The sequence below is a fragment of the Phyllostomus hastatus genome, unplaced genomic scaffold (assembly GCF_019186645.2).
Source record: "Phyllostomus hastatus isolate PE091 unplaced genomic scaffold, TTU_PhHast_1.1 phas_contig_80, whole genome shotgun sequence".
NCBI lineage: Eukaryota > Metazoa > Chordata > Mammalia > Chiroptera > Phyllostomidae > Phyllostomus > Phyllostomus hastatus.
This window is the reverse complement of record NW_025333960.1, coordinates 1,331,824-1,350,616: the sequence shown is the minus strand read 5'-3', so window position 1 is coordinate 1,350,616 and position 18,793 is coordinate 1,331,824. Positions and strand designations below refer to the sequence as shown.

The 18,793-nt window shown below is 45.0% G+C and overlaps 2 protein-coding genes across 5 annotated transcripts in view; one reads left to right on the top strand and one right to left on the bottom strand.

Moving 5' to 3' along the window:
- The window catches only part of SEC61A1 (SEC61 translocon subunit alpha 1), a 38,230-nt gene that overhangs the window by 13,827 nt on the left and 5,610 nt on the right, over positions 1–18,793 (top strand). Inside the window, exons 10-13 of one of the 4 annotated variants that reach the window (XM_045850232.1) lie at positions 169–360; positions 744–820; positions 12,111–12,177; positions 15,355–15,390. In XM_045850232.1, the coding sequence (XP_045706188.1) occupies positions 169–360; positions 744–820; positions 12,111–12,177; positions 15,355–15,375 (357 nt within the window). In that variant the 3' untranslated portion in view covers positions 15,376–15,390. Of the gene's footprint in view, positions 1–168; positions 361–743; positions 821–1,476; positions 3,574–12,110; positions 12,178–15,180; positions 15,217–15,354; positions 15,391–18,793 lie in introns of those variants that run through there. The other 3 variants (XM_045850233.1, XM_045850231.1, XM_045850230.1) reach the window with 3 other exon arrangements.
- Positions 17,391–18,793, bottom strand: part of RUVBL1 (RuvB like AAA ATPase 1) — a 54,578-nt gene continuing 53,175 nt past the window's right edge. The window contains exon 11 of the mRNA XM_045850234.1: positions 17,391–17,772. Within this exon, the coding sequence (XP_045706190.1) occupies positions 17,613–17,772 (160 nt within the window). The 3' untranslated portion in view covers positions 17,391–17,612. The remainder of the gene's footprint in view (positions 17,773–18,793) is intronic.

Below are 18,793 nucleotides of genomic sequence, written 5' to 3'. Positions count from 1 at the left end.
GTCTTTTACAAATTCAGCATATTAAATATTCTTTTCAGTAAGAAAACTGCACTATGGACACTTGAGTAAAATTGTATTCCTTTTCGTCTGCTCAGAACCACTTTTGTCCTTATGCCAAGGCATAATGAAACAGCACTCACAGGCTTTCTGTGTATTTATTCTTCCCAGGATACATCTTCTGGGGGTCCAGCACGTGCTTATCCAGTTGGTGGCCTTTGCTATTACCTGTCCCCTCCAGAATCTTTTGGCTCCGTGTTAGAAGACCCTGTCCATGCTGTTGTGTACATAGTGTTCATGCTGGGCTCATGTGCGTTCTTCTCCAAAACATGGATAGAGGTCTCAGGCTCCTCTGCCAAAGATGTAAGTATAAATTACAATTTAATTAAACCAGGAAACAGTAGTTCTCACCTGTCGCTGGTGTAAGGGGTCTCAACTTTTCACCTCTTCCTAAAAAAGTAGTCTGTGAACACACACAGCCACTTCCTCCTCATCAGGCCAAAGTGTATATGGTCATAAATGGGGTCTAACAGTAATTAGTGTTTGCCTGGGGAGCTGGAGCCAAACTAAAACTAGACTTTGTCGTGTGATTTCTTTGCAGCAGTTTTTAAGTTATCTATATAAATATTGTTAGTATGCTAAAAAAAAGGAAACCTGTGAGTGTTTAGTGCCACCATAAAATGTCTACCTGGCTTTCAAGTTCCAACTTAAAATTGAGCATTGTCTTCTCCTCTGGCATCACACAGGTTGCAAAGCAGCTGAAGGAGCAGCAGATGGTGATGAGGGGCCACCGAGAGACTTCCATGGTCCATGAACTCAACCGGTGAGTACTGGCCCTAGGTCCCACTGGTTTTCTTCTGTTTGTGGTTTTCTTATACTTCAAGCATCTTGATAGGGCTTACGGATTTCTGGTTAATTAAATGTTATCCTTGGTTACAGGATAGAAAAGCTTCCTGTATCCATAAGAAAATCAGCATTGTAAATTTCAGATTGCTTTTCCTATCCCTAGCAGGGGCATTAGGCTATTTTGATCATTCTCCTAGTGAGAATTCACTGAAGCCTCTAGATTCAGGAGAAATAAAATGCAAGCCATATATGAAATCCTAAATTTTCAAGTAGTTACATTAAAAAAGTAAACATTTTTAATTAATGTAAGACATACCATGAGATATTTTATGTTCTTCAGAATCTCATGTGGCATCTTTAATATCTCATCTTGGACTAAGCACATCTTACTAGCCACATGTGGCTTTTATGGCCACTTAATTGGACAGCAGCCCTAGTCTGGACCATTAAGGTATGTGAAAAGGTGAAGTTTCAAGGAGATAGTGGAGTGATCTCTATAGGAGTTAGGTTCCTAAATCAGTGGTAAGCATGGCAGAGTGCCTGGCCCTACAGGCAGGTGGCCTGAGTCAAGGGTGGGCCATGCTGGAGGTATCTGCATGGTGGCACCTTGCTGACCAATCTCCCACTTCCCAGGTACATCCCTACTGCCGCTGCCTTCGGGGGGCTATGTATTGGGGCCCTCTCCGTCCTGGCTGACTTCCTGGGTGCCATCGGGTCTGGAACTGGGATCCTGCTGGCGGTCACAATCATCTACCAGTACTTTGAAATCTTTGTAAAGGAACAGAGCGAGGTCGGCAGCATGGGGGCACTTCTGTTCTGAGCCATGTCTCCCCTGGACCAGGAAGAGCCATGCTATGGAATTGCCAAGGAAGGAGGAATAATGAATCCATCATGAGGTGCTGCTGTGGCATGTGGACCTTTGTTTATTTTTTTATTTCATATGCTTTCATTCCACTTTAAAATGCTAGAAATTTCCAGTTTGAAATTTTGCTTTTTATTCTGGCATTGGCAGTCTAACTGTAGAACTGAGGTTTTATTCAGCTGATGGCCAGAGGTTAGAAGGATATATATCCTCATGTGTCTGTGTAACATTTGTTTTAAACTTTGCTCCTTCTCAGTGCCATAGGTGGCTGCGGTGATCCCACCTGTTCCCCAACAAGGGAGTGTCTTATTGGTTAGAAGCACAAACGTTGAAAGGACTAGGTTTCATTGTACTGGCAGGGTGTGAGGCTAGGAGTTGACCATGTGTTTTCTGGTAGATGTGGGTGACTCACTAGCATGTTGCCTCATGGTCAGGGGTAGGAACAACTGTTTAAAATTTGTTCTCTGGAAGATACAGTTGTCTTTTCCTTTTTAAAGTAATTTTTTAGGACAGAGCTACTTTTAAAAGAGAGGGATGAATTTCCTCACAGACACTCTTGGTCTGTCTATTCCTTTTTCCTCTGGTGAGGCTGGGATTCTTCAGCTTTATAAAATTGTGCCTGGCCAAACTAGGCAAACATGTGGAAGACCCCTGAAGTGATGTTTGTCCAGTTGTCAGTGGACCTGGTCCTCTGTAGTTCCTTGACTCCTCACTCAGCCCTAGCAAAAGGAGGCACTGAGGCAGGTGCTCAGACATGAAAAGACAGTGACTTACTTGGTATTCAGAGGCCACCACTACCCTCTAGACTGAAAACTTCCCACTTGTATTTTCTAGAACAGATAGCAAAATGACCTCTACAGGAGTTATTTTTATTGCACTTAGGACCAAACACAAGTACGGTAAATGACAAGATGCCACTGATCTCCTCTCAACTTCCCCAGAAGAGAAGGGTGCAGGCCCTAGAGCTGTGATGCAGTCAGGGCCAGAGAGATTGTGTTTTTTGTAAGCTGTTCTAATGTTTGATATAAAAAGACTGACAATTATGTGTAAAATAAGTTCTGTTTGAAAGAACAGGTGGTCTAGATCTGAGGAATTAGAATCTTTTCTATGGCCTTTGGGAGTCCCTCTCAAGGGATTGGAACCTGGTAGTGCTTGGTAGCAGGGGCAGTAGAGTTAGGAGTGCCCAACTCTGAAGGACTCTTGCTAGAGGGTGCCCCAGTTCTAAGAAGGGAACACCATGGGTAAATGCAGCCCTGTTGGAGAGAGATGTCCCACCAATAGCGGGTACACAGTGGCCTCCAAAGCACAGAGACATGGTCATAATTCGGTAGAAGTGGCAAGCTTGACACCTGGTCAAGTGGGCTCCTAGGAGTCCTCACTGGCAGTGTTAACCAGAAAGCAGACTGACCAAGGAACAAGAAACAGCTTGTTTAAAACCACCCAGCAAATCAGCTATAGAACCAGGATGGGCCTGGCTGGTCTGTCTACCCCCCAGTCCAGGGTGTACAACCATATCACACGTGGCCTTGTCAGAACCGGTCCTGAGCCAAGACCTGATGCCTCCCCTATACTTAGTCTGCTCAGCTCAATCCGTGGGAATGCTGCAGCCTCTGGCAGGCAGGGCAGCAGTCCCCAGGCTTATCGGCAGTGATCTGGAGAGTGCTGGGCCTCATCAGGACCCCCAGAGTCCTGCCTACAGCCTGTAATCATCAGTGGGGCCTGTGAGGCCTGTGCTCATGCCCTGTGGTTAATGACCATAGTGGATGGGGGCTGACTCTAGCCTCCAGGGACTGTCACTGTGGACACCAAAATGGCATTACTGAGATAAGGTGAAAATGTAACAAATAAAGCCAACTTTTTACAAGCCATTTGCTCATGTTCTTTTGGTTTTTTATTCCCAACAAGGCCATTAAGAGAAGACACTTGAGGCTTGGTTCAGTCCTGATTTTGTACAGGATCCTAAGGTCTCCCTAGGTGCAAGTTCCTCCTCACAAATACATTTTGCCTGGAAAACTTCCTTCTGGTGGTAGTTAACCACACACTCAGGCTTTTGGTAATTTGAAACGCAAGTGTCTGAGCAGAAGCCCTGGTACTGGGTTGGTGTGCTGACTGCTTGAATCCCTCCTAGGACCTCTGGAGTGGACCAGTGTGTCCTATGAGGTACAGAATCTTCCCAACAGAAGCCTATGGCCCCATTCCTCATAGCCCTTTAAGTCCAGGCTAAGGGATGTTGTTGCCCCGGCTATGACAATAGGGCATTAGTATTAGTACCCTTCCAGTCACTGATCATGAGGCTGGCCTTGGCCAGAACTGTACGTAAACTAAGAAAATCTCCACTGCACCCTAGATGTCCACAGCATCATGTGGACAGCAGTGGCAGGCATGGTGGCTGCTTTCCTAGAGTGTGCCATGCATGAAAGTCTTCTAACAGCTTTTACTCAGAGCCAAATTAAAAACTATGTATCCAGGGTAAAGTAAGAAAAAAAAAACTTGCCACTCACCCAGATTTCAAAGCTGACATGCTTGTCCTAAACAAGGCCCTGCCCCAAGCCCTTCGTCACGACTCCCTGGCTGGTGCTTCTTCAGTGACCCATAATGGAGGCACTGAGGTAGGAGCCTAGCTAAGGGGGAAGGTCCTGCCCACCTGTCATCATGGCTCACTGAGATAGTGTTGGCCAGGGCAGGATGTCCCTCTAGGGCCACTTGAGGGACCATATTGGGGCATGGCCCTACAAGCCATACATCAGCAGTGTGCTCTGAGATTGCACCAGGACAAGATGTGCAGTCAGTCTGCCCTGTGCTCCCTGTACACTTGCCAGCCAAAGGGGTGGGCTCAGAGACACAGAACAGGAGCCAGCAAGCAAGCTCTGCAAAGTGTGGAGACAGGCAGGGTGCTCTGGTCCTCCAAAAAACTCAGAAAACCTGTACCAGGGAAGCACTAGACCTTCTCTTGCTGCCTCTGCCTGCGGCCAGACCACCCTCACCTGGTAGTAAAGCCAAAGGAGCCCACATTTGAGGTGACACATATATGGTTTGGGTGTGAGGCCCACCCTTGGCTCATTGTGAGGCCAGGCTGGTCCTTCTGTACCTCACTTCCCAACGTGCCCTAGAAGTTGAGCAGTGCCTCCCACTTATAATGGGAGTAACACTCTTTCCTGTGGGGTCAGGCACTATGACAGCCACCTACACATGATCTCATCTACTACCCCCACCCCCTAGCTACTAGAGGCCACAGGAAGAAACTCCTTATTTTACAGATGCAGGAATAATAGTGTGGCCAGAAGTCACACAGCCTCTTTGGAGCAGAGCCAGGACAAAATACTCAAGGTCCCCTTCCTACTTCAAGATCCTGTTTGACTGCTGGGCCTCTCTGCAGGCATCTCTGATGGAGGCCTAGTTGGGAAAGGAATGAGGGGTTCAAGGAAATGACCCACGACAAGGACCCTCTGACATGAGGGCCAAGGTAGGTAGGTATGTGACACCACCTGAGGGTCAGCAACAGCCCCAGTGCAAAAAACTTCAACACCTACCACTGCCTGGTTCTAGAGAGTCATAGTAGTATCCCCTTAGTGGCACTGCCCAACTCATTCCCCTGCCTCAAACCCTCTGGGACACCCCATCATTCTGCTGCAGAGCCTTTTGGCAGCACATCCACACAATCACCCACTCCTTTCCATTCAATACATATTACATAGCCACTGGGAGTAAATGGGTCAGAGATGCTGCTGCTCTCAGAAACTTTTGTCCCTGCAACAGGGGTTGTGCAGGATCCACCAAGAATCTGGACCTTCCCAGTTTCCCTACTCCGTCCTGCAAAGCCCAGCTCAATGAGCTTAGAAACATACAAATCTCCACCAGAAGACAGCTGGCTAAATTACAGCACCTCTTTCCTCTTTTAGAAAGGAACTAGTAGGACATTCTTCACATGGTGAGTTAGAAGAATCTCCAAGATGTGATGTTGAGGAAAAATTTAAGAGGCAAGAAGCAGAAGAGTATATACTACTATTTGTGTTTTAAAATAGACTGCAGTAGAGATAAAAAAATAGACTGCATCAGGAAAAGATTTAACAATTTCTTATGAAACTGAACATATACCTACCCAAGAGAAATTTTTAAATGTTCATTGCAGCTTATTCATAATGGCTGAGAAGTGGGAACAGCATGTGAATGGATGAGTAAAGTGGTGGTCAGCCATACAATCGTTTCATACGTAACTTTAAAAAGAACAAGCAAGATACACATCAGCATGTCTGATCTTGAGGGCATGAATCTCACTGTCCAAAGTGGATTGAAAGAAATCACAACAGAGTACGTACACACCACATGATTTCATTTTTATGACATTCTAGAGCAGGCGCAGCTAATCTATAGGGAGAAAAACCAGAACACTGTTCCATCTAGTGTGGTAAAGATTGGAAAGAGGCACAAGGAAACTTTCTGGGTGACAGTTACATTCTTGAGAGGTTTGAGTTGCACTGGTCAAAACTCAGTTAAGTTTAGTGGACTTGACTGTATATAAATTTAACCTTAAAAAAAAAAAAAAAAAAAGCGCCCTGGCTGGCGTAGCTCAGTGGATGGAGCGCGGGCTGCGAACCAAAGTGTCGCAGGTTCGATTCCCAGTCAGGGCACATGCCTGGGTTGCAGGCCACGGCCCCAGCAACCGCACATTGATGTTTCTCTCTCTCTCATTTGTCCTCCCTTCTCTCTCTAACAATAAATAAATAAAATATTTAAAAAAAAAAAAAAAAAGCACAAGCCCTGGTTGGTGTGGCTCAGTGAATTGAGCCTGCGAACCAAAGTGTCTGTGAACCAAAGGGTCGCCAGTTCAGTTCTCAGTCTACGGCACATGCCTGTGATGTGGGCCAGTCCCTAGTAGGTGGCGCATGAGAGGCAACCACACGCTGATGTTTCTCTCCCCTACTTTTTCCCTTCATTCCCCTCTCAAAAAATAAGTAAAGTTAAAAACATAAACACACACACACACACACACACACACACACACACACACACACATACATACAGCCCCCCATGTGCATCCAGGCCCAGCACCTGTAGCTATCAAGCCCAGATTGTTTTGTAACTCCTAACAGATAGCCCCAGGCCAGTCACAGGCAGCATCTGACATTGACCCTCACTGGACTTCATCCCAAGAGGCCTCAGAACCAATACACCAGGTGAGTGACTTCAGACCAAAACACAGCACCACCCAATTTTCTCCACAAGTTGACCATGCAAAGAGAGTTCTTGGCAGGTACCAGACCCCAATGGAAGAATCCCACTGTGTGGGGTTAGTCCCAACACAGCTTATACACTGTGGTCATGGCCAAGCCTCACAGCTAGTCAGCCTAAGGTCAATCCCACCCACTGATGTGCCAGTAGCAGTCAAGGCTCAACTACAACAGGAGGGCACACACAACCCACAGCTGCCTGCCCTTGCCTCACCACCACTGCCTGGCTACTGCCTTGCTGTGCCACACCACATCCTCTCCACCTCTCCTATCCATCAGGATGAATGTTTCTTTAAATTCTTGGTTGTTGGACTTCCATACAGTTCGATTTTCTGGCAGTTCTGGTTGTATTTTGTTTTTAGATTGGTTGTTACCCTTCTTCTGGTTGTGCAAGGAGGCAAAGCAAGTCTATCTAAACCTCCCTCTTGGCTAGAAGTTAAAACCATTTTCTTCAAGATCAGGAATCAGAGTTGTTCACCTAACTACTTTTATTATGCATAGTATTGGAAGTTCTAGCCACTGAAATCAGGCAGGAAAAATAAATAAAAGGCATCCAAATTGGAAAGGAAGAAGTAAAACTCATAATTTGCAGATGACATGATACTAAGTAAACAGAACCCTAAAGATTCCATAAAAAATTTACTAGAACTGACAAATGACTCCAGTAAAGTAGCAGAATACAAAATTAATATTCAGATATTGCTTGTATTTTTATATATCAAAAATGAACTATCAGAAACAGAAATAAAGAAAATAATTCCACTTGCAATTATATCAAAAACTACCTGGAAATAAATTTAACCAAGGAGGTACAAGACCTGTTATCAGAAAATGTTAAAACATTGTTAAAACATTGTTAAAACAGAACATGTTAAAACATTGAAGAAATTAAAGATACAAAAAAATGTATGTATCATGCTCATGATAGGAAGATTAATATTGTTAATATTTCCATACTACCCAAAACAATCTATAGATTCAGTACAATTCTTATCAAAATACCAATGGCAATTGTTTAAAATATATTTTATTGATTACGCTATTATAGTTGTCCCATTTTCCTCCCTTCACTCCCCTCTACCCAGCAAACCCCCCCTCCCACCCACATTCCCCCCCTTTAGTTCATGTCCAGGTGTCATAAGTTCTTTAGCTTCTACATTTCCCATACTATTCTTACCCTCCCCCTGTCTATTTACTACCTACCATCTATGCTACTTATTCTCTGTACCTTTTTCCCCTCTCTCCTCCTCCCACTCCCCTGTTGCTAACCCTCCATGTGATCTACATTTCTGTAGTTTTGCTCCTGTTCTAGTTGTTTGCTTAGTTGTTTTTTTTTTTTGGTGTGGTTGTTAATGAATGTGAGTTTGCTGTCATTTTACTGTACATGATTTTTATCTTCTTTTTCTTAGATAAGTCCCTTTAACATTTCATAAAATAAGGGCTTGGTGATGATGAACTCCTTTAACCTGACCTTATCTGAGAAGCACTTTATCTGCCCTTCCGTTCTGAATGATAGCTTTGCTGGGTAGAGTAATCTTGGATGTAGGTCCTTTCTTTTCATCTCTTTGAATACTTCTTTCCAGTCCCTTCTTGCCTATAAGATTTCTTTTGAGAAATCAGCTGACAGTCTTATGGGAACTCCTATGTAGGGAACTCTCCTTTTGTCCTACTACTTTTCAGATTCTCTCCTCTTTAATCTTGGGTAATGTAATTATGATGTGCCCTGCTTCTGTGCCTCTCCTCATTATTTTGAATTTTTGTTTCTTCATCCTTCTCTGGTTGAATGTTTCTTTCTTCTGGTCCACTCCATTGATTTGAGTCCCAGTTTCCTTCCCATCACTATTGGTTCCCTGTACATTTTCCTTTATTTCACTTAGCATAGCCTTCATTTTCTCATCTAATTTGCGACCAAATTCAACCAATTCTGTAAGCATCCTGATCACCAGTGTTTTGAACTGTGCATCTGATAGTTGGCTAAGCGATCTCTTGGTTGCTTAGTTATATTTTTTCTGCAGCTTTGATCTATTCTTTCATTTGGGCCATTTTTTTTGTTGTTTTGACACACCTGTTATGTATTGAGGGATGGAGCCTTAGGTGTTCATCAGGGTGGGGCAACCCATGTCACTGTGTTGTATGTGGGGGAGTGGTCCAAGAGGGAACAATGGTGCTTGCTCCGCTCCCTGCCAGATTTCAGTCACTTCCCTTGCTTCCCGCAAGTAAATTGGGTCCTTCTGGTGCTGACTCCCGGGTGGATGGGTTTGTGTACATTCTAGGACCCTATGGGGTCTTTCCAAGGAACTCTTCTGAGGCTGGGAGTTTCTCCCGGCACCTCGACCCCCACAGATGTTTTCAATCAGTGTTTTGAGGCTTTATTTCCCCATGCTGAGACCCTGGATTGCATGGTCTGTCTGGCTCCCCAGTTTTGCCTAGTTTATCTACACGCAAATGTGGAACCACCTGGTCCGCCAGCCACCTTGTGCACTGTGTCCCACCACAATCTGCCACCTTGCTGGCACCTTGCTGGGTCTGCCCACTGCCACTTTGTGTGCCCAGGTCCTCCAGCCACCACTTTGCCACATGCCCTCTCTGCCCGGCTGCCCAACTCTGCACCTCCTACCATTCTGGATAAATGGTGTCTACTTTAACACCTTGGTTGTCGGACTTCCATACAGTTCAATTTTCTGTCAGTACTGGTTGGTTTTTGTTTCTAAATTGTTCTCCTTATTTTGGTTGTGCGAGGAGGCACAGTGTGTCTACCTATGCCTCCATCTTGGCTGGAAGTCCCAATGACATTTTGCACGAGAACAAATAATCCAAAAATTTATATAGAACCACAAAAGACTCCAAACAGTCATAAGCAATGGTGGGGGGGGGGAGAAGAACAAATTTGGAGGTATTATACCAGCTTATATTAATCTATACTACGAGGCTATAGTAATCAAGAAAACATGGTACTAGTGCAAAAAGAGACACAGATCAATGGAACAGAATAGAGAGGCCAGGAATAAACCCATGTCTTAAGTCAATTAATATTTGACAAAGAAGGCAAGAATATAGAATTGAGTAAAGATAGTCTCTTCAGTAAATGGCACTGGGAAAATTGGACAGATACATGCAAAAAAATGAAACTAGATCACTTTCTTATACTGTATACAAGAATAAACTAAAAATGGATTAGAGACTTAAATGTAAGACTTGAAACCATAAAATTCCTAGAAGAAAACATAGGCAGGAAACTGTCTAACATTGCTCTTAGTAATATTTTTTGTGATATAGCTCCTAAGGAAAAGGAAACAAAAGAAAAAAGAAACAAATGAGACTACATAAAACTAAAAAGGTTTTGTATGGCAAAGGAAACCATCATCAAAACAAAACAAAAAGAAAACAACCTACTCAGAAGGCAAAGCATATTCACCAATGATACATCTAATAAAGGGTTAATATCCAAAATTTATAAAGAACTCATACAATACAACACCAAAGAAATGAACAATCCTTTTTTAAAAATGAACAGAGGATCTGAATAGGCACTTGTCTAAAGAGGCCATACAGATGGCCAATAGAAATATGAAAAGATGCTCAAGGTCACTAATTATCAGAGAAATGCAAATTAAAACCATAATGAGAGAATGGCTATCAAAAATAAATCAACAAACAAGTGTTGGCAAGGATGTGGAGAATAGGGAACACTTGTGCACTGCTGGTGGAATTGCAAATTGGTGCAGCTTTTGTAAAAAACAGTATGGAGGTTCCTCATTAATTAAAAGTAGAACTACCTTATGACTGACCAGTTCCACTTCTGGGTATATATCTGAAGAAATCCAAAAGACTAATTGGTTGAGATATTTGGACCCCTATTATCATTGCAGTATTATTTTGGGGGTTGGCCAAAAACTTTGTTTTTATCTGTACAATGGCTCTAGTAGCATTTAGTTGTCTTTAAATTCATTCAGAACAATTTTGTTAGATTGTATGGTGACAGTCATCATACCAACATGTATTTTTTAAAAACTTACCAAATTAGTGAATATTTGTGCAGCCATTTTAATATCAAAGATGGAAGAAAATGTGCAACATTTTTGGCATATTATTTTTTATTATTTCAAGAAAGGTTAAAATGCAACTGAAATGCAAAAGAGTTGTACAATGTATAGAGAAGGTTCTGTGACTGATTGAACGTGTCAGGAGTGGCTTGCCAAGTTTCGTGTTGGAGATTTCTCACTGGATAATGCTCTATGGTCAGGTAGATAAGTTGTAGTTGATGGCGATCAAATGAAGACATTGAGAACAATCAACATTATACCATGCAAGGGATAGCCAACATACTCAAAATATCCAGATCAATAAAGTTATTAGTGAAAGTAGAAAATGTGTCTTTTATTTTACAGAAAAAGCTAAATGGCCAACCCAATACAATAGTCAATATATGGAAGCAACCTAAGTGCCCACCAAAAGACAATTGGATAAGGAGTGGTACATATATTCAACAAAATATTACTCAGCCATAAGAAAAGTGAAATCTCACAGTTGTGACAACATGGATGGACCTAGACAGTATCATGCTAAGTGAAATAAGTCAGACAAAGACAAATAACATATTATCTCACTTATATGTAGAATTCAAGAACAAAACAAAACAGAAAACTTCACAGATACAAAGAACAAACTGAGCATTGCTAGATGAGAGAAGGGTTGAGGTCTTGGGTGAAAAAAGTGAAGGGATTGAGTACTAATTACAGAATAGTCATGGGGATATAAAGTCAATATACTATAGGTAACATAGTTAATAATATTGTAATAACTATGTATGGTGCCAGGTGGGTATTAGAATTTGGGAGGGGATCACTGTAAATTATGTAATTGTCTAACCATTCTGATGTACACCTGAAACTAATATAAAATTATACTTGTAATTGAACAATATTTTTAAATGCCACAAATAGTGAGCTCTAGATAACTGTATATATGCTAAAATATTTAGAGATGTAGTATATTATTGTCTGCACCTTTGAAATGAAAAAAATTGTTGGATAAAAATAGACTGATGGAAGGGAAGGATGGATAGTTCTGGGTGATATGTATACAGATTGTTCCTGTGCAATTCCTGTAACTTCTCTCACTTTTGAAAATTTTCATAAGTCTTGGGAATGTTTATGTATTGGCTTGCATATTCACAGGACATCCCTGGAGAAGTACACCTGCAGTATAATGCAGCTTGCTTCTGGAGAGGGGAACAAGATGAAGGTAAGGGAGAGGGCGATTCTTCACTGTACTTTTACATTTTGAACCATGATGTAAATTATTCACAAAATTTTTTTTCCAGTTTAAAATTAAAACCCCAGCTCAGGAAGCGTTCCCTGACTGCTGTTTTCCTACAGTCACTTGGGGCATGTAGGCTCCCTCCCTACCCTAGGTGGTCTCAGCATTGATCCAAGGCTGTGGCAAGGTCAAGGATTGCACTCCAGGTTTGGCCATGCCCCCAGGGCAGGGAGGTGTGGTTGCGGGGGCCCAAGGGCACCTGGTGGCCTAGCAATCACCCCAGCCGCTGGCTAGCGGTGGTGGTGATGGGGTATCTGTAAGGGGAGAGGCTGCCAGAGACCTCCCAGATTGGAATAGTAGAGGGAGTGGCCCGGGAGTGGCCCAGCTCCTGCAGTATTTGATACTAGTGGCCCAGTGCTTAGGCCCCAGCCTTGCTCCTCACCCCTCCCTTTGTCTACACCGTGACCCATCAACCGGTCCTGCAACAGCCGAACATCTCTGGGCTCCTCTCACCTCCTCTGGGAAGTTCTCTTGGGCCCCTCCTTTATCACCTGGCGCAGGTCTTCAGTGGTGGAGCTGGAGGCTGGCTCTTTTCCCAAGGAGAGGTCTGGGAGCGGGGGGCACTTCGGTGGGCGTTTGTGTGCTTTACGCCATCGGATCCCACAATCTCTTCTTCGCAGTGCCTGCAGTGGCGCGAGCCAGGTAGGCGAGGAAGCGTGAGTGCCGAGTGACTGGGACTGTGAAACTCTCCCCTTAGGGCCTTGCGATCTGTCCATTGGGCCATAGGATCCTAGGAAAGGGTTTTTGGTAGGGGCCTGACTGAGTCAGATCGAGGTTCTGCAAAGATGGCTGGGACTATGGTGAGGGAGCCTGCAACTGGCGAGCAGAAGCCAGGGCTTCTGGGGTCAGAGTAGGGAGATTCACATTAGCTGCCCCCCCACCCCCACCCCACCCTAGCGGCTCACTGTTCACAGCCAGCCTAAGTCAGGCCCTTGGTGACTGCGCACTAACTCCCGACACATCTTAGTGACATTTCTGTAAGTGCTGTTCAATCCCATGACCCAGACCCTGCGCCTAAGTCCTGGATACTGCCAGGGCCCGTGCACAAGCACCGTAAGCGTGTGCCCCTGACCTGCACAGACCCTGTGTTCCTTGTGCCCAGCAGACGTACGTCCGCGCCCGCAGGCCAGTATACACCTAACCGTGCCCGACCCCCCACGCCCCTCTGGTGTGGGGTCTGCGCGCCCAAGCCCTCCCACTGTTTCCCTGAGCCCCCATTAATCACGTCTGCCTGAGCAGACGGCGCCGATCTGCGCTCTGGCGGCCTGTCGGTGATGGCGGGTGACAGAGCGGGCAATCAGCAGGCGTACATCGGCTCATCTTATCGCGCCGGCCCAGCCGTTGCCTGCTGTGTGCTGCCCATTGATCGCGTCCGACAGGGGCCGAGGGTCACTGTGGGCAGGGCCAGCCTGACAAGCCACATTCATCGCTGCCCAGACGCGTGCTGATGGTGGAACTGGCGGAGAGGCCGGGCCATTAATCACAGCACTTGCCTGCCGAATGACGGGGAGGGGCAACAAGGTCAGTTTGCTGACAGCCAGCTTACGGTCAGCATCTGTGGTTAAACCATTCTTCCCCCACTCTCCGGTCCTGTGAGTCTCCCCTGACCCCTCACCCCCAGGGGCTCAGTCACCCTGACCAGGCCACCCCTTATCCCCAGGGGGCCTGCTGTCCTAGGAATAAATGGGAGGGGGGGTGGCCCCATACTGTAGGAGCGGAGAGGGGTGGGGAATGGAAGGATGATGAGTAGGTGGACTGATGTGGACACTTTTGCCTCTCAGCAGCCCTTTTCCAGAGATCAAAAGCTTGGTTGGGAAGAAGCATCAGCCCATGCCTTCGCAAGCTTCTTTTCTCTTTGCTCCCAGGAGCCTGCCCATCCCTTGGCCTAACAGGGAATGGTCCAGCTAACACGGATCTCTCTAGGCCTTTTCTAAACCTTTGCAAGGGCCAACTGTCTGGAATGGGGAAGGATGGAGCCAGCCAGCCTGTCTCCTGTTGGACAAATAGTAACCTCTTCTCCCCAAAGGGGCAGGGATTGGGAATTATTCATTGAATTTCAGTATCTTGAGTACCCAATACAGCCACATGTCACCTCACCATGTCCTTCATGGATCTATGGGATAGAACTGCCTTCATCTTATGGATGAGGAAAGGAAGGCTCAGGACTAAGGACCAGTCAAAACCACATTCCTAACTTCCATGTCCCTGGAACCTGGCTGCTCTCCTTTCCCACCTGTACCTTCTGCCTAGGATCCCCACAAGATCAGGGACTGTTCAGGTCCCTCCAGGCTGGCCCTGGGAGAGAATGAGGAATGCCAGATGATGATCGTCTGCTTTCCTGGCAGTAAAAAGCCTTTTGGCCCTGGGGTCTGAGACATGGAGGCCAACAGAAAGTGTGACTCCCACCAGTGTGCAGCTCCGTTTTATTAGAAAAATGGTTGAGAAAGGGTTACTAATCAAGTCACTAGAATTCTGGTATGATACCATCTTCTGTTTAGTCCTAAAAAACAAAATATCCTATGAAGCCATCTGGGGGTATAACAAAGGAGAGGTGGCAATGAGAAGGTATTTGGACTGAGAAAATAAAGGGAGGGATAGGGTGGATTTTCAGCAAGGGCCAGGGAAATCTTCCAAGAACCCTTCCTGTTCTCATAGTGAGGCCATTAGCACAGGAACAGGGAGCTGGGATTTACATGCAAATACTCTCTTCTCCAGCCCATTTAATCAGTTTGTGGGTAGGCAGTGGAGAACATGTGCCCAGAGCTTGGAATATCAGCCATTTCCCATGACCAACTTCCACCCTGCCTCACTTTCATATTACAATTTTTCACACCAGAGCTGAAATAGTACAAAAAATGGGCCTGCTATAATTGTTGGTAGATTGTGTGTCAGCCAGATAAGATATGACAAATATTTTCCTCCCTACAGGGTCTGTTTCCCTTTTGGTAATGGATGGAAAAACTTCTGATAGTCAGTGAGGGGACCAGTCATAAAAACTTCACCCAGAAGATTAATGTAATAACCACAGGCCTTGCTGGAAAAAAAAAACAGGAAAATTAAAATAACCTTACCTTCCCACTTACCCAGAACCATCTCTTCCAGTTAGGTGAGCCATATCCCTGAACACCAAGGAGCAGAATTCCTGAGGAACAGGACTAGGGGGCTGTGACTACACTCACTCCCTTCCTCACCAGGACTCCTCTGGACATCAGGGTTCTCTGAGCAGGTGGGAGGGACTCTGTCCCAACCTGCACTCAGAGGTTTGCCATCACCACTGCTTCTCTACTGCTCTTCAAACACTGTGAAAGGTTTGGGGGCTGGAAGAAGAGGTTAAGGTGGGCAGAGTCTGGTTCTTCTCCTCTGGGATATCACCTTAATGAAATCACTTTCCTAATACTTGCCCGTTTGCATCACCTGCCTGGGATGGAAGTCAGATCTTGAAGATTCCCCCCATGCAACAACTCAGCACACTGAGGGAAATGTTATATGCATAGATTCCAACCACTCTGATTCCAAATCTTCCTTGTTCCATCTCTTACCAGCTGCACAAGTGACCTAACTGGCACCAATATCATAGGGGTGCTGTGACAATGTGAAAAAAAAATATGAAGCATTAACACAGGCTCTTGCCCACAATCAGCTCTTGCTACATTGGTATCAGAGGTATCACTATTCTGTTTTTCTAATGTTGCTTATGTTGGGAGGCCAGAGACACAGAATATGAGTAGCCAGGACAAGCCAGAGCTCAGCCCTGACTTTAGGAAGTATCCCACCCCACACTGGGATTTCCTTTAGGTGCCAGGCCGGAAGGTCCATTCTAGAGGCAGGGACTAGCTGGGCCCTCCTCAGGGCCTGAGGACTCTGAGAAGTCTGGATGGACTCCCACAGCATTATCTCAGCCCTCCTGTCCTGCAGTCTCCTGGACACGCTCAGATGATCATCACTAATGGGAGAACAGTTGTACTTGCCCCCCAAAGGACTTCATGGTTAACTTGAATTAGAACAATGACTAGATCAAAATGGCTGTCTTGGTTAGTCCCCTTTTTTGTACATATAAGAGTATGGAGATCCTGCCCATGAGGGCAGAGAACCAAAACAACTAGCTTGTACCATGGCACTGCTTCTGTGGCTAAGCCCTGCCTCAGGCAGCACAGAGCTAGCAGACAGGAACCAGCCTGGTAGAAAGAACATGGTGCTCATCCTACCAGACGAGAATGTTTCAGTATGGCATCTGTCAGGCACTGCCATTTCTCTTTCCTCTCAAATGGCTGAAAGCCCCACTTCACTGAACTCACAAAGAAATGTAGTACCAGTGATAGGGACATGTTGAGGGATACAGAAGCCAACGAAAAGAACTCTCAATGGTCAAAACTGGACAAATTTGAGCTGCAAAATAAATAATGTGTCATTGGATTATAACCCAAAGTATATTATAAATATCCTTGAGTCCATACAGAGATAAATGATTGAATAAACAAATGGCAAGAAAAGACAATCTCCTGTGTAGACGAATTCCAAATAATTAATGTAGATGCTCAGCATTTAAGGAGGTAGAGAAAAACTCGCCAGCTCTTAAGTGTGGGCTATGCTCAGTGACTTCTTGCAAAGAGGACAGTATGGGAAGGGGGGAAAAGAGTAACTATAGTGAAGAAACCTGACAATCACCTCAGTCAGGGGATCAAGGTCAACATTAATAGTGATGAGTCATGTTGACATGTGATAAAAATTGTACCTTACCCATATGGTCTTACTCCCAATAACCCACAATCCTGGTTTAATCATGAGAAAAACAGCTAATATACTCCACTGAGGGATATTAGACAGAACACCTGACCAGTGTTCCTCAGAACTTTGAAGGTCATCAAAAACAATAGCCACAAGGAGTTGAAGGAGAAATGACAACTAAATGTAATGTGGGATCCTGGGACAGAAAATATGAATAAAGTGTAATAATGTATCAGTGTTGGTTCATCAACTGTGGCAAATGTACTACATACTACTATAAGATACTAACAATAGGGAAGCTGGGTGTGAGGTATGTGGGAATGCCCTGTACAATCTTCACAACATCTAAAACTGTTCTAAAATACAAAATTTATTTGTTTTAATTAAAAGGAGAAAAAGAGATACCATCAAAATAATCCTATAAAGGTTTATTAGAAAATATGCCAGGTGAGGCAGGGTTCCTTCAAAGGAACCACAAAAGAAATTATGACAATTTAAAAAGAAACACTTAGCACACTGAACTTGCTGCTAACCATGTCCAAGTTGGAACAGAATCCAAAGGCAAAGGTAAACCTTGTATCTGCAGGCTGTATCTGGGCCCAGACATGCCAGGGAGTCCCTCTTTGCAGAAAGACTCACTTCATGTACTTATCCTGCTGGTCAGCCAGGATTTTGGCTGATGACTTGGCATCATAGAAGAGCTCACTGATCTCTTCAACATGCTCTTTCTCGATGCTGTCCTTCCCGTTGATCTTAGCAAGCAAGTTGGCCGGGGTCAGCAGTTGCACTGAGTACCTAAAAGGAACAGGGGCCAGGGCAGGAATGAAACAGTGGCCACAGACAGAAGCCCCATCCCAGACTAGCAGGAGCACTGACACCAGGGATTGAGCCCAATGCTGGGCTTGTGCTAGATGTGGTGGACACAGCAAACAAGAAGATATGAGAATTGTTGTTTCTCAGAGAGTTGCAGTCATGACCCCACTGGAGAGGTCAGAAGTCCTGAACATAGCCAAGTCCTACTCCCTAAATTTTTGTCACAGTCTAAGAATTCTCTGACAGGAGGTAAATCCACTGCTGCCTGAAAGGGACTGCAAATTTTGTCACAGGCAATGCCAAGGACATTGAACATGGTAGGGAAATAAACATATAGCCTGAAAGCACATGCCCCAACGAAAGGCATGAGAATCCAGAAGTTTTTAAAAGCACCACTCTACCTAAACAAAACAGCTTACAATTCTGCTTCAACTTCAGGAGTGAGGGAATTAGTGGCAAGAATTAAGTAATGATTTCACAAGAAGCCAGAACACTGAGGAGAGACATCCCGCATAGGCAATGGCTTCAAGCCACTATCAGGAAAGCAGTCTATGTCTGCAATCCTTCCTCACATTCGCCTACACCTACCATTCCTATCTAAGACACACTGGAAGAACAGAGACAGCATGGGTGAGAGGGCGAGGTGGCAAGGCAGGGCCTACCTAATGAACTCCCTGCCCTGGACCCTGGTCTCTGGTTCTGTCCGTTTCTTCTACCAAGGGGACCAGCCCGGGGTCAGAGGCAACTCTCCATCACAGGAGTGCATCTACTACAGGACAAGGGAATTTAACCTATTAATCTAGCTTTTAAAACACCATCAATCTAAATATTCTGCACTCTAAATCAGTGTCCTTGGATAAGACCCATACCACTAATAGCAGACATGGTCCCATGCCCTGAGAAGGGGGCCCATCTTTACGTTCTAACAGACCTTTACGTCCCCACAGGCTTTGCTACAAAGGCACCATGGGGTCTGGAGCAGCTGCAGGCAGACACAGGTCCA